Source organism: Acinonyx jubatus, chromosome A1, assembly GCF_027475565.1.
Source record: "Acinonyx jubatus isolate Ajub_Pintada_27869175 chromosome A1, VMU_Ajub_asm_v1.0, whole genome shotgun sequence".
In the NCBI taxonomy this organism is placed as follows: Eukaryota; Metazoa; Chordata; class Mammalia; order Carnivora; family Felidae; genus Acinonyx; species Acinonyx jubatus.
The window spans coordinates 202,674,286-202,695,153 of NC_069380.1; the positions used below are offsets into that span (position 1 = coordinate 202,674,286).

The 20,868-nt window shown below is 36.2% G+C and overlaps 1 protein-coding gene and 1 pseudogene across 2 annotated transcripts in view; both read right to left on the reverse strand.

Moving 5' to 3' along the window:
• Nucleotides 1–20,868, reverse strand: part of FBXO4 (F-box protein 4) — a 55,916-nt gene that overhangs the window by 5,677 nt on the left and 29,371 nt on the right. The window contains exon 6 of one of the 2 annotated variants that reach the window (XM_053201056.1): nt 12,564–12,869. The exons of the other annotated variant lie outside the window; for it this stretch is intronic. Within the exon in view, the coding sequence (XP_053057031.1) occupies nt 12,853–12,869 (17 nt within the window). The 3' untranslated portion in view covers nt 12,564–12,852. Of the gene's footprint in view, nt 1–12,563; nt 12,870–20,868 lie in introns of those variants that run through there. 2 annotated transcript variants of the gene reach the window in all.
• LOC128311284 (tyrosyl-DNA phosphodiesterase 2-like) lies at nt 7,935–12,330 on the reverse strand (annotated as a pseudogene).

Below are 20,868 nucleotides of genomic sequence, written 5' to 3' on the forward strand. Positions count from 1 at the left end.
AAGAGAATGCCATTTCTGGAGGGGCCAAGATGGCAGAACAGCATGGAAGCTTTTTTGCATCTCGTGTCCATGAAATACAGCCAGATCAACATTAAACCATCCTGCACACCTAGAAAACTTATTTGAGGATTAACAGCAATCTGCACAACCTGAACCACAGAACTCATCAGGTACATGGTGGGGAGAGGTGAACTAGGGGAGAGAGAAGCTGCGGAGGGCAGGAAGCTATTTTTGCTTGTAGAGAGAGGACAGAGATGGGGGGAGAGTACGGGAAAAGCACCCCCGCCAAAAGCAGCTGGAGAGAAAGTGGAAAAGTGGAAACAGCCACAGGGACTGAACTAAAAAGGGAGAAAGGAAAAAAGAGAGGGTTTAAATTCCATTAAGACCCTATAAGCAGGAGGAGCACAGAGTCTGAAACTCCAGCACTCAATAACTGGTGGTGTGCTGGTGGGAAAGGCGAATCCCCAGGAGCAGAGAGTGAAGTCCAGGGGTCCTCGGGCCACACAGGGAGAGGCAACACACCTACTGGGAGGACATTTGGTAGAGGCTATGAAGACACCTGGTCCCAGCAGACCTCAGAGATCAACCACATTCACTGGTGTTGTAACAAGGATGTTAAGGGTGAAGCCTGGTGCCAGATGTGTGTTGTGACTTACAATAATCCTTGAAACAGTGTGGCTACAAAATCATGTGAACTTTTACTGGGGCGGGCCGGCAGCCAGCCATAGTCTCTGGGCATCGGCAGCAGCATGTCCCATGAACATTCCTGGGGGCGGCCGGCACCTGGCCATTGCTTGGTGAGACCCTGCCCCAGAGGATCTGAGCAGGTCAAAGCCACAGTCCCTCAGAAGTGAGGGGTTGGGAAACACAGCCGCATATGAGATAAAACTCAGGAGGGAAATGGGGTACCTGGGTGGCTCAGTTGGTTAAGCATCTGACTTCAGCTCAGGTCACCATGACTTCAGCTCATGAACCATCATGAGATCGAGCCCTGCGTTGGGCTCTGTGCTGACAGCTCGGAGCCTGGAGCCTGCTTCAGATTCTGTGTCTCCCTCTCTCTCTGACCCTCCCCTACTCATGCTCTGTCTCTCTCTCTCTCTGTCAAAAATAAATAAACATTAAAAATTTTATAAAAAAACTCAGGAGGGAAGTGCCACCTGGCAACCTGATGGCTAGGTCATGGACAGTGTAAAAGTGGGGAGTAGACAGACTGGAGACAAAGGACAGGTGAGCAATTGCTGACTGGGGAGAACAGAGTTCCAATACTAGAGACTGGGTACCTGGGTGACGCCATTTTCACCCTTCCCATGCATGCACATACACACCTACAAGCACCACAACAATCCACCCCAGTAAGCTAAGTAGCACCATCTAGTGGAGAACGGAGCTGTTACACTAAGCCCCACCCAACTGGGCCAACCTTGCTCTTCAGGAACACCACAAGTCTCTCCGCCTGCTTAGTTTACAGACTATAAAGTGCTTCATGATTTGACTTCTAGGGGAAAACGATGTAATTTCAATCATATTTCAGTCTGTTCACTGGTCCATCTATTCAATTTTTTTTCTTTTCTGTTTATTTTCTTTTTCTTGAATACAAAAAGTAAAAATTGTATTTTTATTTTCAATTTTTATTAAAAACAATTTAATTTTTTGCTCCTATATTTTTTGCATTTTTGTAAATTTTTCAACTTCTATTTTACCTCCTTCATTTCATTTCATTTTATTCTATTTCATTGTATTCATTTTTCCAATTTTCAAGCATTTTCCTTTTTTTTTCTCTTTTCCCTTTTTTCTCTAATCTATCAACCTCCTTTCAACAACCAGACCAAAATACACCTAGGATCTAGCATCATTTATTTGATTTTTGCGTGTGTATGTGTGTGGTTTTTAATTCTTTAATTTTATTTTTTTTACCTTATTAATTCCTTTTCTTCCTTCAAAATGACAAAATGAAGGAATTCACCCCAAAAGAAAGAGCAGGAAGAAACAACAGCCAGGAACTTAATCAGCACAAATACAAGCAAGATGTCTGAACAAGAATTTAGAATCACAATAAGAATACTAGCTGAGGTTGAAAACAGATTAGAATCCCTTTCTGTGGAGATAGAAGAAGTAAAAGCTAGTCAGGATGAAATAAAAAATGCTATAATTGAGCTGTAATCTTGAATTGATGCCACAGCAGCAAGGATGGATGAGGCAGAGCAGTGAATCAGCAATACAGAGAACAAACTTATGGAGAATAACGAAGCAGAAAAAAAAGAGGGAGACCAAGGCAAAAGGGCATGATTTAAGAATTAGAGAAATCAGTGACTCATTAAAAAGGAAGAACATCAGAATTACAGGGGTCCCAGAAGATGAAGAGAGAGAAAAGGGGGTAGAAGTGTTATGTGAGCAAATCATAGTGAAAAACTTCCCTAACCTGGGGAAAGACACAGACATCAAAATCCAGGAAGCATGGAGAACTCCCATTAGATTCAGCAAAACCCGACCATCAACAAGGTCTATCATAATCAAATTCACAAAATACTCAGGCAAGTATGAAAACAGCAAGGGAAAAAAGTCCTTAACCTACAAAGGAAGACAGACAGGTTTGCAGCAGACCTATCCACAGAAACTTGGCAGACCAGAAAAGAGTGACAGGATATATTCAATGTGCTGAATCACAAAAATATGCACCCAAGAATTTTATCCAGCAAGGCTGTCATTCAAAATAGAAAGAGAGATAAAAAGTTTCCCAGACAAACCAAAACTAAAGGAGTTTGTGAGCACTAAACTCGCCCTGCAAGAAGTTTTAAGGGGCACTCTCTGAAGGGAGAAAAGACAGAAAAAAAAAGACCAAAAGCAATAAAGACTGGAAAGGACCAGAGAATACCACCAGAAACTCCAACTCTACAAGCAACATAATGGCAATAAATGCATATCTTTTAGTACTCACTCTAAACGTCAATGGACTCAATGCTCCAATCAAAAGATACAGGGAAACAGAATGAATAAGAAAACAAGATCCATCTATATGCTGTTTATAAGAGACCAACTTTAGACCTAAAGACACCTTCAGATTGAAAGTAAGCAGATGGAGAACCATCTATCGTGCTAATGGCCATCAAAAGAAAGCTGGAGTAGCTATACTTATATCAGACAATCTAGACTTTAAAATAAAGACTGTACCAAGAGATGAAGAGGGACATTATATCATAATTAAGGGGTCTATCCACCAAGAAGACCTAACAATTGTAAATATTTATGGTCCAAATATGAAAGCACCCAAATATATAAATCAATTAATCACAAACATAAAGAAACTCATTGATAATAATACCATAATAGTAGGGTACTTCAACACTCCACTTACAGCAATGGACAGATCATCTAAGCACAAAATCAACAAGGAAACAATGGCTGTGAATGACACACTGGACCACATGGACTTAACAGATATATTCAGAAGATTTCATCCTAAGCAATGGAATATGTATTCTTCTCCAGTGCACATGGAACGTTCTCCAGAATCGATCACATACTGGGACACAAATCAGCCCTCAACAAGTACAAAAAGATCGAGATCATACCATGCATATTTTCAGACCACAGCACTATGAAACTCGAAATCAACCACAAGAAAAAATTTGGAAAGATAACAAATACTTGGAGACTAAAGAACATCCTACTAAAGAATGAATGGGCTAACCAAGAAGTTAAAGAGGAAATTAAAAAGTACATGAAAGCCAATGAAAATGATAACACCACAGCCCCAAACCTCTGGGATGCAGCAAAGGCAGTCATAAGAGGAAAGTATATAGCAATCCAGACCTTCCTAAAGAAGGCAGAAAGATCTCAACTACACAAGCTAACCTTATGCCTTAAGGAGCTGGAAAAAGAATAGCAAATAAAACCCAAAACCAGCAGAAGACAGGAAGCTGGTTATTTGAAGAATTAACAAAATTGATAAACCCCTAGCCAGTTTGATCAAAAAGAAAAAGGAAAGGACCCAAATAAATAAAATCAAGAATGAAAGAGATCAAAACTAACACAGCAGAAATAAAAACAATAATAAAATATTATGAGCAATTATATGCTAATAAAATGGGCAATATGGAAGAAATGGACAAATTTCTAGAAACATATACACTACCAAAACTGAAACAGGAAGAAATAGAAAATTTTGAACAGATTCATAACCAGTAAAGAGACTCTTAAATATGGAAAACAAACAGAAGGTTACTGGAGGGGTTGTGGGAGAGGGCATGGGCTACATGGGTAAGGGGCATTAAGGAATCTACTCCTGAAATCATTGTTGCAGTATATGCTAACTAACTTGGATGTAAATTTAAAAAATAAATTAAAAATAAACAAATAAGTATAAGTAAAATAAAAAACAATTATTGTTTTGATTAGAATTATAATAATGCTTGAATTAACTTTAAGATAATTAACATCTTTTTAATATCAAGTTTTTTGATAAAAGAACATGTTCAATTATAAATTTTTCAATAAAAATTTATATTTAAATTTTTTTCACGTCTGATTTACACAGTCATGATGTTTATTCCATACTATATTTGCTCATCTAATATCAATTGTAAATGGAATTGTATTTTCCATTATGTCTTCTAACTGCTTGTGGTTTTCATATTTTAAAAATATTGATTTTTGTATATTAATATATGCTAATATTCTATTAGATTATAAAATATTAGGAGCACATATCACCATTAGGTGATAGTTTCACCTATTATTTCCAGTTGTAACATTTTGCTTTTTTTTTCTTCCCTCTAATTGCATTGGTTAATAGCTCAAGTGCAAGGTTAAAATAGCAATGGATGTTAGTGGATATGTTTATCATTTGGTCATAGTATATTTTTTAATGTGATCTGCTAATATTTCATGTGGGACTTTTATATGGACATTAATAACTGAGTTAACATGTAGTCTTTAAAAAAGAGAGAGAGAGAGAGAGAATGCCATTTCTACCCTAACAGTAACAGGCCAGATAACCAATGAAATCATAGTTTATTAAAAATTCATCAGAGAGATAAATATGGGGGGAAATATATAATGAATTAATAAAATCCAGAAACTTATAAACCTCTCTCTGGAGTGAAGAGACCCAACGGTTTTCTTTCATCCTAAGTGAAGGAGTGGAAAAGGAGAAACCTGCAGAGAAATAGGTAAAAAGAAAACTGCTGAACTTTTAAAACAATTTTGATTTTGTAGACCAAGTGTGGTAGTTTAGAATCCTTGATAGTTTAGAATCCTTAGGAGAGAGTATGCCCACCTTCAATACTTCCTCATGGGCCTTCACAGAGTGATCATGAGAAATACTGGGGCTAGGTTAGGAATGCTGAAAGAAACCTTCAAGCACTGGGGTTTTATGATGATTGATACAAGGCAGCAGGCACCTAATTTTAGTGGAAGGGCAGGAATGCTGAGAAAGATCTGCTCCTCTAAGGTACAGTGTGAAGGACCTCATGAACTCTGAGGGCAGGAAAGGAGAAGGGAAACAAGTTCTATGAGTTCTCGGGGCCTAACACTGAGTTAGAGACAGTGATAACTTATGACTGGGAGAGGGGCAAGAAAGATGAAAGGGACTCTCCTCTGAGGTGTAATCATAGGCAGTTTCTTGCAGTCTTGAGGCAGCAGAGGAGGAATGAACTGAACTCTTTAGGTACTTGGGATTCCCAGTGAGTACCAAGCAATGACTGATTTTGGATGGGGGCAGAGGCAAGAATGTTGAAGAACATCCCTCTGAGATGCAGACAACCAGGACCTGAGGAAGGCTGAAGGCAAAGCAGGAGAATGGAAACAGATCCTCTAGACGCATGTCTGGTAAAAAGAAAATTCTGATCCCTTGAACAAATTATTATTGAAGTCTGTGGTGAAATAAATCCAACTAAAGAAATAGCCAAGCCAAGATTCAATTCAATTACAGATGAGATTGACTCATCTCCCCACAACTTACCTCCTCTTTTTAGTGGACTGACAAAAGGAATGTGCCCTTTTCTGGGTATAACTATTATTTTCCTCAGCTTCTGTATCAAACCATCAATCACACACACACAAAGTGACTTGTTCTAAAGGGAGAAAACAGTCAATTAAAACCTTATCCAACGGTGGTCCAATACTAGAATTATCAGAGGGATTTTAAAATAACAATAATAAATATATTAAGAAATTTCATGTACAAGGTGGGTAATGTGTGAACAGATGGGGAATTATAGCATAAAAATGAAAACTATAAAAAGGAGCCAGATGATAATCCTAAAAATGAAAAAAAAAAAGATGAAGAATTATTTTGATGGGCTTATTAGCATACTGAACACATCACATGAATCAGTGAATTACAAGATAATTGAAATTATCCAAATTAAAAAAGAAAGAGAAAACATTTTTTAAAAAGGGGAATCAGAAACTCCAGTAACTGTGAAACACTATCATATAGGCTATCATTTGCATAGCTGGAGTCCCAGAACAAAAACAACAACAGAGAAAAAGAAATATCATAAGTAATGAGTGAGAATTTTCCAAAATTGATGGAAGACATCAACTTAAGAAGTTCAGAGAAATCCTAGAAGAGTAAATACAAAGAAAACCACAACTGGGCATATCATAATCGTATGGCTGAAACCTAAAGGATAAAGATAAAATCTTGATATCAGAGGAAGGAAAGAAATATTACATACAATGAACAATGATGAGAATGATGCCTACCCTGTTATCAGGAAAAAAAAATGAAAGGGGTGAGCAATGTAATGGTATCTTAAAGTTCTTGGAGAAAAAAGAAAAACTGTTAACTTAGAATTCTATACCCTGTAAAAATGTCCTTTAAAAATGAAGTCAATGTGGACCCTGAGAAACTTAACAGAAGACCATGGGGAAGGGGAAGGAAAAAAAAAGTTAGAAAAGTTAGAGAGGGAGAGAGCCAAACCATAAGAGACTCTTAAAAACTGAGAATAAACTGAGAGTTGATTGGGGGGAGGGAGGGAGGGGAGGGTGGGTGATGGGCATTGAGGAGGGCACCTGTTGGCATGAGCACTGGGTGTTGTATGGAAACCAATTTGACAATAAATTTCATATTAAAAATAAATAAATAAAATAAAATAAAAATGAAGTGAAAAAATACACTTCTCCAATGAAGACATCCAGATGACCAACCAACACATGAAAAAATGCTCAACATCACTCATCATCAGGGAAACACAAATCAAAACCACAATGAGATATCATCTCACACCAGTTAAAATGGCTAACTTTAACAACTCAGGCAACAACAGATGTTGGCAAGGATGCAGAGAAAGAGGATCTCTTTTGCACTGCTGGTGGGAATGCAAACTGGTGCATCCACTCTGGAAAACAGTATGGAAGTTCCACAAAAAATTAAAAATAGAACTACCCTACAACCCAGCAATTGCACTACTAGGTATTTATCTAAGGGATACAGGTGTGCTGTTTGGAAGGGGCACATGCACCCCAATGTTTATAGCCATGCTATCGACAATAGCCAAACTATGGAAAGAGCCCACATGGCCATCAATGCATGAATGGACAGAGATGTGATATATATACACAATGGAGTATTACTTGGCAATCAAAAAGAATGAAATCTTGCCATTTGCAACAACATGGATGGAACTTGAGGGTAATATGCTAAGCAAAATTAGATAAAGACAAATATACCTTCACTCATATGAAGAACTTAAGATACAAAACAGATGAACATAAGGGAAGGGAAGCAAAAATAATATAAAAACAGGGAGGGGCACAAAACATAAGAGACTCTTAAATATAAAGAACAAAGAAAGGGTTGCTGGAGGGTTGTGGGAGGGGGGTGGGATAAATGGGTAAGGGGCATTAAGAAATTACCTGAAATCATTGTTGCATTATATGCTAACTTGGATGTAAATTTTAAAATTAATTAATTAATTAATTAGAATTGAAGTCAAAATAAAGACATTTAGAAGCAGGCAAAAACTGAAAGGATTCATCTTATCTACCATAGACTTGCACTGTAAGAAATATTAAATACTAATGGTCTGTGGAGGAGGGGAGTCAGTAATTTTTTTCTTTTTACTTATTGTATAGATTCAATTGCTGTGTCTTCAAGTTCAGTGATCAGTTCTGCAATATCAAGACTCCCACCTACGATATTTTTCACTTCAAAAAATGTAGTTTTAATCCCTGAAAGTCCAATTTAGGTCTTTTTAACATCTTCTGGCTGTACCTAACATATACAATATTTACTCCAGTTTCTTGAACGTAGGAAGTATAGTTATAGTAATTGTTTACTGTCTTGGTTTATGAATTCTTTTGTGACACATCTGGATTGAATAGATTATTTTTCACCTCCTTATGGATAATACCTTGCTTCTTTGCATGCTGATAATTCTTGTTGAATCCTAGACATTATGAATTTTATCTTGTTGGATGCAGTATATCTTTGCATTTCTATAAATATTGTTGAGGCTTATTCTGGACTGCTATTAAGCTACTTAGAACCAGTGTGATACATTCAGGTCTTGCTTGTGAGGGTTGTTAGGAGGAACAAAGCAGCATTTATTTTATGGTTGATTTTGCCACTATTGAGGCAAAACGTTTTTGAGAATTCTACCTATCATCCAGAATTATGGGGTTTCCCACAGTGGCTGATGTCTTCTGCAAGTCCTGGGAATTATTACCTCTAATTCTTTCTTGGTGGTTCTTTCTCCAGCCTCAAGTAGCTTCCTCACCCTCATGCACAGATCAGTGCTCAGCTGAAAACACACAGAAGATTCTGCAGATTCCCAGAGATTTTTCTCCCTTTCTCTGCATAACTCTCTCCTCTGTGACACTTTCCCTATGAACTATGGCTTCCTTGACCTCCCCAGATTCCTTGCTTCACCCTCTCAACTCAAGAAGACCACCAGGCTTTCTCTGGGTTCTCTCTTCCTTGTGGCCTGGGAAATCTGCAGCCAATAACCTGGGAAAATTATAGATCTCATCTATTAGTTAAGGGAATCACTACCATTCATTGCCTAATGTTCAATATCTTAAAAACTGTTCTTTCATATATTTTATTAAGTTATTTGTTGCTTGGACAGGAAAGCAAATCTTGTCGCTCTCAATTTACCCTCCATCTTGGCTAGAAACAGAAATCTTTATATCATGCTTTTAAAAATATTCTAGATCTATGTAGTCTGTATATTATGACTGAAATGCTGTTTTTTTTCCTGAGACCCAGTAAGTAAAAATCCTTTTCATTCCTGTATGATGTCAAATTTAGAATACAACATGAACTGTGAAGGAAGCAAAACCATCCATAAGTGGGAGCACACACACACAAAAAGAAGGTCATATGAAAGGACATTGACTGTATGATATTCACCCTTATTTGCCTACATCCTTGTCCATTTTCATATTCTTCTCTGACATGACTTACTTTTAGGACCAGATGTTCCTGTATTCCCTGTGATTACTTTCTACTCTGATGAGGGAGAGTAGCATGAGATGTCTAAAAACGCTTTTATATACCAAACATGTATCAAATTTGCAAACTTTCTTTCATCTAGGTAAGGCAGCCTTGCCTACTTTCTCTAAAATTTCTCTACAAGTGAAGAAACAGAAACATATGCAACACATATAATTATCTATCAATTTCATACTAAATTAATGTCTATACTTTAGCCTTCAGCTGGAAATGTAATTTAAGAATTTAATTAACTGAAATTAATCTTTGATGTCCCTCTTTTGGACATCCTTCACTTCAGATGAACAGATTGGACATAATCAATGATTATGAAGTGATTAATATATAAAATAACATTCTGTCTTCCTAGGTACACTGAAAAGAGGCAACATGAGTAGCTTATAAATCCTTCTATTATTTGCAGTATAGAGAATAGGCCACCAGCTGGTGTTCAAATAACTAAATTGTTTTACTGAAAATTCAGAATAGAGGGATTGGCTAGAGGTGAATGTTGAATTATGATTATATGATTCAGTGCTATGTTCAGAGGTTGTTGCTTTGAGAAGAGTGGTTATAAAGCTCCAATGACTAAACATCTTAATTTAAAACTCATATTACATGTTTCATGCCAATGAAATAAAAAGGAAAATTCATGACATCTCTGATAAAATATTTTTCTATTGCTTCCATTTCACATAATAAAAAATATACTAACAGCATTCATGAAGTATTTACTCTTCAAAAAAATTTTTTTAAACAAGTAAAATTATTTATTTAAAGTACACTTCTCTTAAAAAATGTTTTTTAACTGAATATTGAGCTTTTTTACGTTTCTTTTTATTTTATTTTTGAGAGAAAGAGAGAGACAGAGTGTGAGCAGGCGGTGGGGTGGGGGGCAGGGGTGGGCAGAGAGAGAGGGAGACACAGAATCCAAAGCAGGCTGCAGGCTCTGAGCTGTAAGAGATCATGACTCGAGCTGAAGTCAGGCACTTAACCAACTGAGCCACTCAGCACCCCTTAAAATGTTTCTTTAAGCACATTAAAAAGTGCTCTTTATCCGTCCTCTGTAAAATAATTCAATTTTATAAGAAGTAAATCTAAAAGATTATTCCTCTTTACACACTTATTTTTCTCTTAGGAAAAAAGTCCAGTACAGGTATAAAACTGACTTTAATCGTTATCAAGCCTATTTGCCCCTGTTGGCAACATGAATGGTGACATGTTGACAAATATGCATTTTGAAAAGTTGAAGAATTTAAAATCAGAAGGTTTCACTTACAGGTGACCAATTATGTACTATTAGCTGACAAAGACAAAGTCTGCTATAGGATAGTTGTCCTCTATTTAAATGTATATAATCATGGCTTTTTCATTTAAGATTATGTGAGTTTGTAAAATATAATGAAAAGATCCAATCCCCAACCTCAATAATCTCTTATTTTTACTTTTAAGTATTTACTTAAAATATAAACTATTTGGTGCCTGATTTTAAAAATAAACAAAATATAAAGGCTAGCCCAGAGACAATGTGGCCCTACTTGAGAACCAGCTGGCAGCTCTGAGCATTATTAAAAGCTCCAACGGTCTTGGTGGCCTTTTAAGAAGAAGTCTCATATACTGAACACTAGGTATTCTTTAATTTAAATAAACATCAATATTTAGTTCTGAAATTTGAGGACACAGTTCACAAAATAAAATCACAGTAGTGTTTTCTTCTGTTACAGTGACACAGTATATCAATTCCTCCATATTAAGCCTACCTTTCCAGATAAGTAGAAATTACATTTGCAAAATCCAGAATGAAATTACCAGAAAATGTAAAACTCCTATTTGAAAAATATTTCATAATATCACATCTAAGTTGCACAGAAGACCCCAGTGATCACTAGGAAATCTACCACAGTCCAGTTTTTCCAACCCAAGGAAGTCCAAACTTTGGGTAACAATAGGACCACTTTCTGCTGCTATTCTGAAACATATTTGATTAAAATGAAACTTACAAGTAGCAGACATTCCAAGATTAGAGTTTATTTGTGTATCCCATGCATACTGGCAATGCCTAGATTTGTCAAAAACTCCCAGACAAATTATTTTTGGGTAAAGCACCTGTTTGGTAACTTGGTGATCCTTAAATTTGTATCCACTGCAAATATAACTATAGCTGACTCTGGAGTTTCTTGAATTTTCTTTAAAATCATTTTTAACTGATTCATTTGTTCCTTGGCATGCTCTTTGGTGCTTTCCACATGAGAAGTCATAAGGCAAAGTTCATTTCCCAACACAGTTGCATACACACACAAAACGTTTTTCATCATTTTTGTATTTGGAAAAGGGATATCTTGGATTTTAAATTTCACTCTCGATTTCTTCAACATTATAGCTGTGAAATATCCTTCTTCGTGACCCATAATAATCACATCACTACTTGCTCTCTTCTTTAGGTAGCTACAATATGGGGGAATAACCTCCTGTACAAATATCAAATATTATAAATATTTGAAAATCAAATATTTCAAACATTTGTAAAAATCAAATGCATAATACCTTCAGATGTGCTGGTTTTAGAACTAATGGAATCAGTTGTTTCTTTATTCATTAGGTCAACACAGGACTTTGACTTGGCTGGGGTCTGAGTGTGGCTTTCCAAAGCGCCCTCCTCCACAGGAGCTCAAAGTACAAGTTCAGCGCTCTCTCCATCTCCCAGTCATTCTCCACCAGATAGCACTGAGCCACGGTGGTGTCACAGCTCATGACTGAGGCAAACTCCACACAGAGAGGTTCACACGTATAAGTCCACACAAAGAGGTCCACACATAGAAGCCACTTCTTTGCCTCGGCCTCACCTTTTGCCTCATCTGCCTTCAGATGGCCCCTCCATTGGGCCCCTCCATTTACTTGCTGTGGGCAGACCCCTCTTCAAAATATTTTTACATTAACCATTTTTGAAGAAGAATGGCACATTTTAAATATCCCCTTAAATAGTTTTTTTTTTTTTTTTTTTTTTTTAAGTCAGACAGTATAATATAGTCTCTGTCAACTGTTTGGGTCTTTTAAAGCAAAATCAAGTTCCAAAATGAGATTATTTAGATAAATTCAGGCAATCCTTTCCTCTGTAGCATTTGAAGACAAAAAAAAAACCCTTGTAGAAACTGAATAATCTTTGACTTCTATATTAAAGAAATTGATTGAATGTTGTACCTCTGAAATTCTTCACATCACTCACTTTTTAACCATATTCTCTCTTTGACCTCTGCATTTGGGAGGACAGTCTGGCCTGCTGGTAGTGTCAGATTAGGATTTCAGAGCCTTTGATCTGGAATGCTAGTTTTCTAGTTCAGAGTTTTCAACTTCCATTCAGCTTTGACACATGAAGGATGATGTTCCCATGCATAACACAAGGCATTTTCTTCTCTTCATCTTTCTCTTAATACTGGAGGGCAAGTGCAATAAAGTGACTTTATTATGGAATTAAACTTGAATCTTATGAAATTTATTTTAAAGTAAATCATCACCACAGTAGCGAATAACTTGATGTATAGTAGTCTCCAAGTAGTCTACTAGGCAGACTCTCCCAGAGGTACCAGAATAGAAGGGCTCACAGACCAAATTAGGATAACTGAATCATACAGTTAGATGAATCAACTGAAAACACACAGCAAGAAGCAAGAGGAGAGGGGGCAAACTGGCAGAGTAAGAGGACCCTAAGCTCACCTCATCCCACAAATACAACTAGATAACACTCACCTCAGTGTAATAACCTAGAAAACACCCTGAACACTGGCAGAACAAACTCCACAACTAAAGGCAGAGAAGAAGCCACATCAAAGACGGTAAGAAGGGCAGATACATGGTGGGGAGTGAAACTGTGGTCATCCACACAGTGAGAGGAGGCAGTTGTGGATGTACAGACAAGCAAGAAACAGACTATCAAACCAAGGAGCTCACATGACGAAGAGGAATCCCTATAACATTTGGTTTTACAAAACTACATGCCATGTATGCCAGATTTCTAGAGTTCTAACAACCAGTGAGACTTAAGGCCTGAAATTTTAAGTATCAGAGGGTGCAGCTCTGGAGAGTCCAGAGGGTGATAGAAAGCTGAGGTCCTGCCCTTAGCATAACAAACAGCCTGTAGAATTACAGCACAGAAGCAACAGGTTGAAAAACACTGGGGGCAAACAAGAGGGGAAGTTATTTACATATCTCAGAGAATGTTCCAGAGGGGCAGAGTTCATGGAGGGACTTCTCCAGGAACAAAGAAGCTGTCAGGTGACATCTCCCTCTCCATCCCCTTGCATAAACACATGACGACCTGCAGGAATCAGCACAATGCCCACATTCACTACCTAAATGGCTTATGCCAAGCCCTGCCCCCCACCCAGCACTTTGGCAGATCCCAGTAACCCTTGCCTCCCTCAGTCCAGTCTCTGTGGGTATCCTCCCCCAGAATACCAGTGCAAACCTTGCCAACACCTCCTCTCCTCACCCTATTTTCTAGACCCTCAGTCCCAGTGGCAGGGGTGGTAGTAGTGGGCCCTGTGGAAGCCCAAGGTGCACCTTGTTAAAATTGTGCACCCCACCCTGGCTGGGGACTATAGCAGGCAAAGAGAGCCTCTGAAGACAACTGGACTGAAATAAAAAGTGGCCAGGACACAACAGCTGAGTGCACACAACATGCATAGATTTAGCTAAAGTGCCAGTTTATACTGAACAGGGGTCATTGCACTGCAGGGCACTACAGAACCTCTTCTTCATAAGGCCTTTACATTTAAGACCAGGAAATGTAGCTGAACTCCCTAACACAGAGAAACAGACACAGAGAATTAGACAAAATGAGAAAACATAGGAATGTATCCCAAATGAAAGAACAAGACAAAACCACAGCAAGAGACCTAAGCAAAATGGATATAAGTAATATGCCTGATGGAGAACTTAAGGTAATGATTATGAAGATATTCACTGAACTTAAGAAAAAAAGTGGAGATATCAGTGAGAACTTTAACAAAGAAAAAACATAAAAAAGAACCAATCAGAAATGTAGAACATAATGAATGAAATTAAAAATACACCAGATGATTTGGGTAGTAGATATTTTAATAATATTTGTTCTTCCAATCCATGAACATGGAATGTCTTTCCAATCTTTCCAATTCTTTGTGTGACCTTCAATATGTTTCATCAGTGTTTCATCAGTTTTCAGACTAAGTCTTTCACCTCTTTGGTTAGGTTTATTCTAAGCATCTTATTGTTTTTGGTGCAATTGTAAATGGGACAAATTTAAAGCAATTTCTATCAAACTACCAACAGCATTTTTCACAGAGCTAGAACAAATAATCCCACAATTTTCATGGAACCACAAAAGACCCACATAGCCAAAGCAATCTTGAAAATGAAAAGCAAAACTGGAGGCATCATAATTCCAGAATTCAAGTAATAATACAAAGCTGTAGTGATCAAAATAGTATGGTACTAGCACAGAAAATAGGCACATAGATCAATGTAACAGAATAGAAAACCCAGAAATGAACCCACAACTATATGGTCAATTAATCTTTGACAAAGTAGGAAAGAATATCCAATGAAAAAAGACAGTCTCTTCAACAAATGGTGCTGGGAAAACTGGACAACAACAAGCAAAGGAATGAAACCAGATCACTTTCTTACACCAAACACAAAAATAAAATCAAAATGAATTAAAGACATAAATGTGAGACCTGAAACCAAAAAAAAAAATCCTAGAAAAGAACACAGGTAGTAATGTCCTTGACATCAGCCACAAACACTTTTCTAGATACGTCTCCTGAGACAAGGGAAACAAAAGTAAAAACAGACTATCAGGATATCATCAAAATAAAAACCTTCTGCACTGCAAAGGAAACAATCAACAAACTAAAAGACAAGCTACAGAGTGGGAGAAGATAGCATCAAATGACATACCTTCTAAAAGGTTAATATCCAAAATATATAAAGAACTTATACAACTCAACACCAAAAAAAAAAAAAAAAAAAAAAAAGAACCCAATAATACAATTAAAAAATGGGCAGAGAACATGAATAGACATTTATCCAAAGAAGACATACAGATGTCCAACAGACACATGAACAGATGCTCAACAGTATCAGGGAAATACAAATCAAAACTACAATGAGATATCACCTAACACCTCTCAGAATGGCTAAAATAAAAACACAATAAGCAACAAATGTTGGTACTGATGTGAAGAAAGGGGAACTCTCGTGCACTGTTGGTGGAAATGCAAACTGGTGCAGCCATTCTGGAAAACAGTATGGAGTTTCCCCAAAAATTTAAAAATAGAACTACCCTACAACCCAGCAATTGCACTACTAGTTATTTACCCAAAGGACACAAAAGTACTAATTCAAAAGGATACATGTACCCCAATGTTTATAGCACATTATCTGCAATAGTCAAATTATCAAAATAGCCCAAGGGACTACTGACTGATGAATGGATAATGAAGATGTAGAATGTACAAACAATGGAATATCATTAAGCCATAAAAAGAATGAAATCTTGCCATTTGCAATGACATGAATGGAGCTAGAGAGTATTATGCTAAGCAAAATAAGCCAAAGAAAGATACATACCATATGATTTCACTCATATGTGGAATTTAAGAAACAAAACAAAGGAGCAAATGGGAAAAAAAGATATGGAGAGGCAAACCAAGAAACAAACTCTTAACTACAGGGAACAAACTGATGGTTGCCAGAGGGAAGGTAGGTAAGAGGATGGGTTACATATATAGATGGGGATTAAGGAGAGCATTTGTGATGAGCATTGGGTATTGTATGGAAGTGCTGAATCACTATATTGTATACCTGAAATTAACATTACACTGTATGTTAACTGGAATTTAAATAAAAACTTAAAAAACACACTAGATGTTATGAATAAATAGCAGGCTAGATGAAGCAGAGGAATAAATTAGTAACTTGGAGGGCAGAGTAATGGAAAGTAAGCTAAGCAAGTGAGAGAAAAACAAATTATGCAAAATGAGAATAGGTTTAGGAAACTCAGCAACACCATCAAGAGTAATAACATTCTATAGGGATCCCAGAAGAAGAAAAAAAGAGAAAAGGGGGCAGAATATTAATTTGAAGACATAATTGCTGAAATCTTCCAAAATTTGGAAAAGGAAACAGATATCCAGATCCAGGAAGCATAGAAAGCCCCAAACAAAATCAACCCAAGGAGCCCTACACCAAGACACATAGTAATATAAATGGAAAAAGTAGTGATAAAGAGACAATTTCAAAAGCATCAAGAGAAAAGGAGACAGTTATATACAAGAAAAAATCCTAAGGCTCTTGGCTGACTTTTCAACAGAGACTTTGAAGGTAAGAAGGGAGTAGCAGGATATTTTCAAACTGCTGAAAGGAAAAAATACGCAGCCAAGAATACTCTGCCCAGCAAGGCTATCATTCAGAATAGAAGAAGAGATAGTTTCTCACACAAACAACAGCTAAAGAAGTTCAGACCACTAAACCAGCCATATAAGAAATGTTAAAGGAGATTCTTTGAGTGGAAAGGAAAGACCATTAGTAAGAGTAAGAAAAGTAGGAAACGCAAAAGCATTAAAAAAAGCGTATCTTTACAAATCATTCAAGAGACTCACAAAATGAAAGGATGTAAGTATGACACCATATACCAAAAACGTTGGGGATGGGCAGTAAAGAATGGGTTCAAACTTAAGTGACCATCAACTTAATACAGACTGCTATATGCAGAAGATGTCATATACAAACCTAATGGTAACACAAATCAAAAACCAGTAATTGAAACTCTAAACAAAAGGAATCTAAGTATATCAGTAAAAAAAGCCAGCAAACCATGAGTAAGTTAGCAAGAAAAAAGGTAATCAGAGAAGAACTACAAAAAAACCACAAAACAAGTAAAAAACATGGCAATAAATACATATTTACCAATAATTACTCTGAATGTAAGTGAACTAGACACTCCAATCAAAAGACACAAGGTGACAGAATGGATTTAAAAAAAAAAGACCCATCTATATGCTGCCTATAAGAGACTCATTTCAGACCTAAAGACACATGCAGATTGAAAGTGAGAGAATGAAGAAACATTCATCACACCAATGTATGTCAAAAGAAAGCTGGGGTAGCAATAATTATATGGGACAAAACAGACTTTAAAACATACGCTGTAATAAGAGACAAAGAAGGACACTATATAATAATAAAGGGGACAATCTAACAAAGATATAACAATTGTAAATATTTATGTACCAAACATGGGAGTGTCTGAATACAAGAAACAGTTAATAACAAACATAAAAGAACGAATCGATAATAATACAATAATAGTAGGGGACTTTAACACCCCACTTACATCAATGAACAGATCATCCAAACAGAAATTCAATAAGGAAACAGAGGATTTGAATGACATACTAGATTGGATGGATTTAAGAGATATATTCAAAACATTCCATCCTAAAACAGCACAATACACACTCCTTTCAAGTGTACATCAAACATTGGACAGAACAGATCACATATGAGACTACAAAACAAGTCTCAACAAAAACGAAAAAAAACCAAAATCATACTATGCCTCTTTTCTGAACACAATGCTTTAAAAATAGAAACAACCAAAAGAAAAAAAATCTAGATAGATCACAAATACATGGAAGTTAAATAACATGCTATTAAACAATGAATGAGTCAGCCAATAAATCAAAGAATAAATGAAAAATTACATGGAAGCATATGAAAACACAGTGGTCCAAAATCTTTGGGATGCAGCAAAAGTAGTTCTAAAAGCAATACAGACCTATCTCAAGAAGCAAGAAAAATCTCAAATAAACCTAATTTTACACCAAAAGGAGCTAGAAAATGAAGAACAAACAAAACCCAAAACAAGCAGAAAGAAGGAAATACTAAAGATTAGAGCAGAAATAAGTGATATGGAAATTTTAAAAAACAATAGATCAATGAAACTTTGAAAAGATCTTTGGAAAGATCAACCAAATAGATAAACCTTTAGCCAGACTCATTTTATTTATTTTTAATTCTTTTAACGTTTATTTATTATTGAGAGACAGAGAGACACAGAATGTAAGCAGGGGAGGGATAGAGAGAGGTAGAATCTGAAGCAGGCTCCAGGCTCCGAGCTGTCAGCACAGAGCCCAACACGGGGCTCGAACTCACAAACTGCAAGAATATGAACTGAGCCAAAGTCGGTCACCCAACCAACTTAACCACCCAGGCGCCCCAGCCAGACTCATTTTAAAAAAGAGAGAGAGAAAAAGAGAGAGGGGACTCAAACAAAATTAAAAATGAAAGAGAAGAAATAAGAACCAAAACCACAGAAATAAAAAGAATTTTAAGAGAATATTATCAAAAATTATATGCCAACAAATTGAACAACCTAGAAGAAATGGATAAATTCCTGGAAACATATAACCTCCCAAATCTGAATCAGGAACATTATAGGAAGAAATAGAAAATTTGAACAGACCAATTATCTGCAATGAAATTAAATCAATAATCAAAAAACTGCCAACAAACAAAATTGCAGGACCAAATGGCTTTACAGGTGAATTCTACCAAACATTGAAAGAAGAGTTGATACCTATTCTTCTCAAGCTATCCCAAAAAAGAGAAGAGAAAGGAAAGCTTCCAAATTCATTCTATGAGGCCAGCATTACCCTGACACCAAAACCAGATAAAGATACCACAAAAAAAAGAGAACTACAGGACAATATCTCTGATGAACATAGATGCAAAAATCCTCAACAAGATACTCACAAACTGAATCCAACAATACATTAAAAAAAATCATTCACCATGATCAAGTGGAATTTAATCTTTGGATGCAAGGGTGGTTCGACTTGCAAATCAATCAACATGATACATCACATCAATAGAAGAAATGATAAAAACTACATGATCATTTCCATAGATACAAAAAAATGATTTGACAAAGTACAACATCCATTCATGATAAAAACTCTCAAGAAAAAGTAGGTTTAGAGGGAACATACCTCACCATAATAAAGGCCTTATATGAAAAACCTGCAGCTAACATCATGCTCAATGGTGAAAAACTGAGAGCTTTTCCCTCAAGATCAGCAACAAGGATATCTATTCTCATCACTTTTATTCAACATAGTACTAGAACTCCTAGCCACAGCAATTAGACAAGAAAATGAAATAAAAGTCATCAAAATTGGTAAGGAAGAAGTAAAACTTTCACTATTTGCAGATGACATGATACTATATATAGAAAACCCTAAAGATTCTACCAAAAAAATGACTAGAACAATAAATGAATTCACTGAGTTTGCAGGATACAAAATCAATGTACAGAAATCTGTTGTGTTCCTATAGACTACAATGAAACAGTAGAAAGAGAAATTAAGAAAACAATCCCATTGACAAATACACAGAAAATAATAAAATATCTAGTAATAAACTTAACCAAATAGGAGAAAAAGATCTGTACTCTGAAAACTATAAAACACTGAAGAATTGTTTTATAATTTCTTAAAACAAGAAAGAAATTGAAGACGACACAAAGAAATGGAAAGACATTCTATGCTCATGGATTGGAAGAACAAATACTGTTAAAATGTCTATTCTACCCAAAGCACTCTACACATTTAACTCAATCCCTATGAAAATACCAACAGCATTTTTCACAGAACGAAAACAAACAATCCCAGAATTTGTATGGAACCACAAAGGACCCTAAATAGCCAAAGCAATCTTGAAAAACAAAATGGAAGTTATCACAATTCGAGACTTCAAGTTATATTACAAAGCTGTAGTGATCAAAACAGTATGGTACTGGCACAAAAACAGACATATAGATCAATGGATAGAATAGAATAGAATAGAATAGAATAGAATAGAATAGAATAGAATAGAATAGAATAGAAAGCAAGAATAAAGAATGTGAAAAAGTCTTTTCAACAAATGGTGTTCTGGAAACTGTTCAGTTACATGCAAAAGAATAAAACTGGACTATTTTCTTACACCATACAAAAAATAAACTTGAAGTGGATTGAGGACCTATATGTGAGACCTGAAACCATAAAAACCATAAAAGGAAGGACAGGCAGTAACTTGAGGCAAGAAAAATAAAAGCAAAAATAAACTACTGGGGCTACATCAAAATAAAAAGCTTCTCTACAGCAAAGGAAACCATCAACAAAACTTGAAGACAACCTACTGAATTGAGAGAAGATATTTTCAAATGACACATCTCAAAAAGTGTTAGTATCCAAAATATATAAAGAATTTCTACAACTCAACACCAAAGAAAACAAATAATCCAATTAAAATACAGCCAGTCATTTCTCCAAAGAAGACATACAGATGTCCAACAGACACATGAAAAGATGCTCAACATCACTCATCATCGGGGAAATGCAAACCAA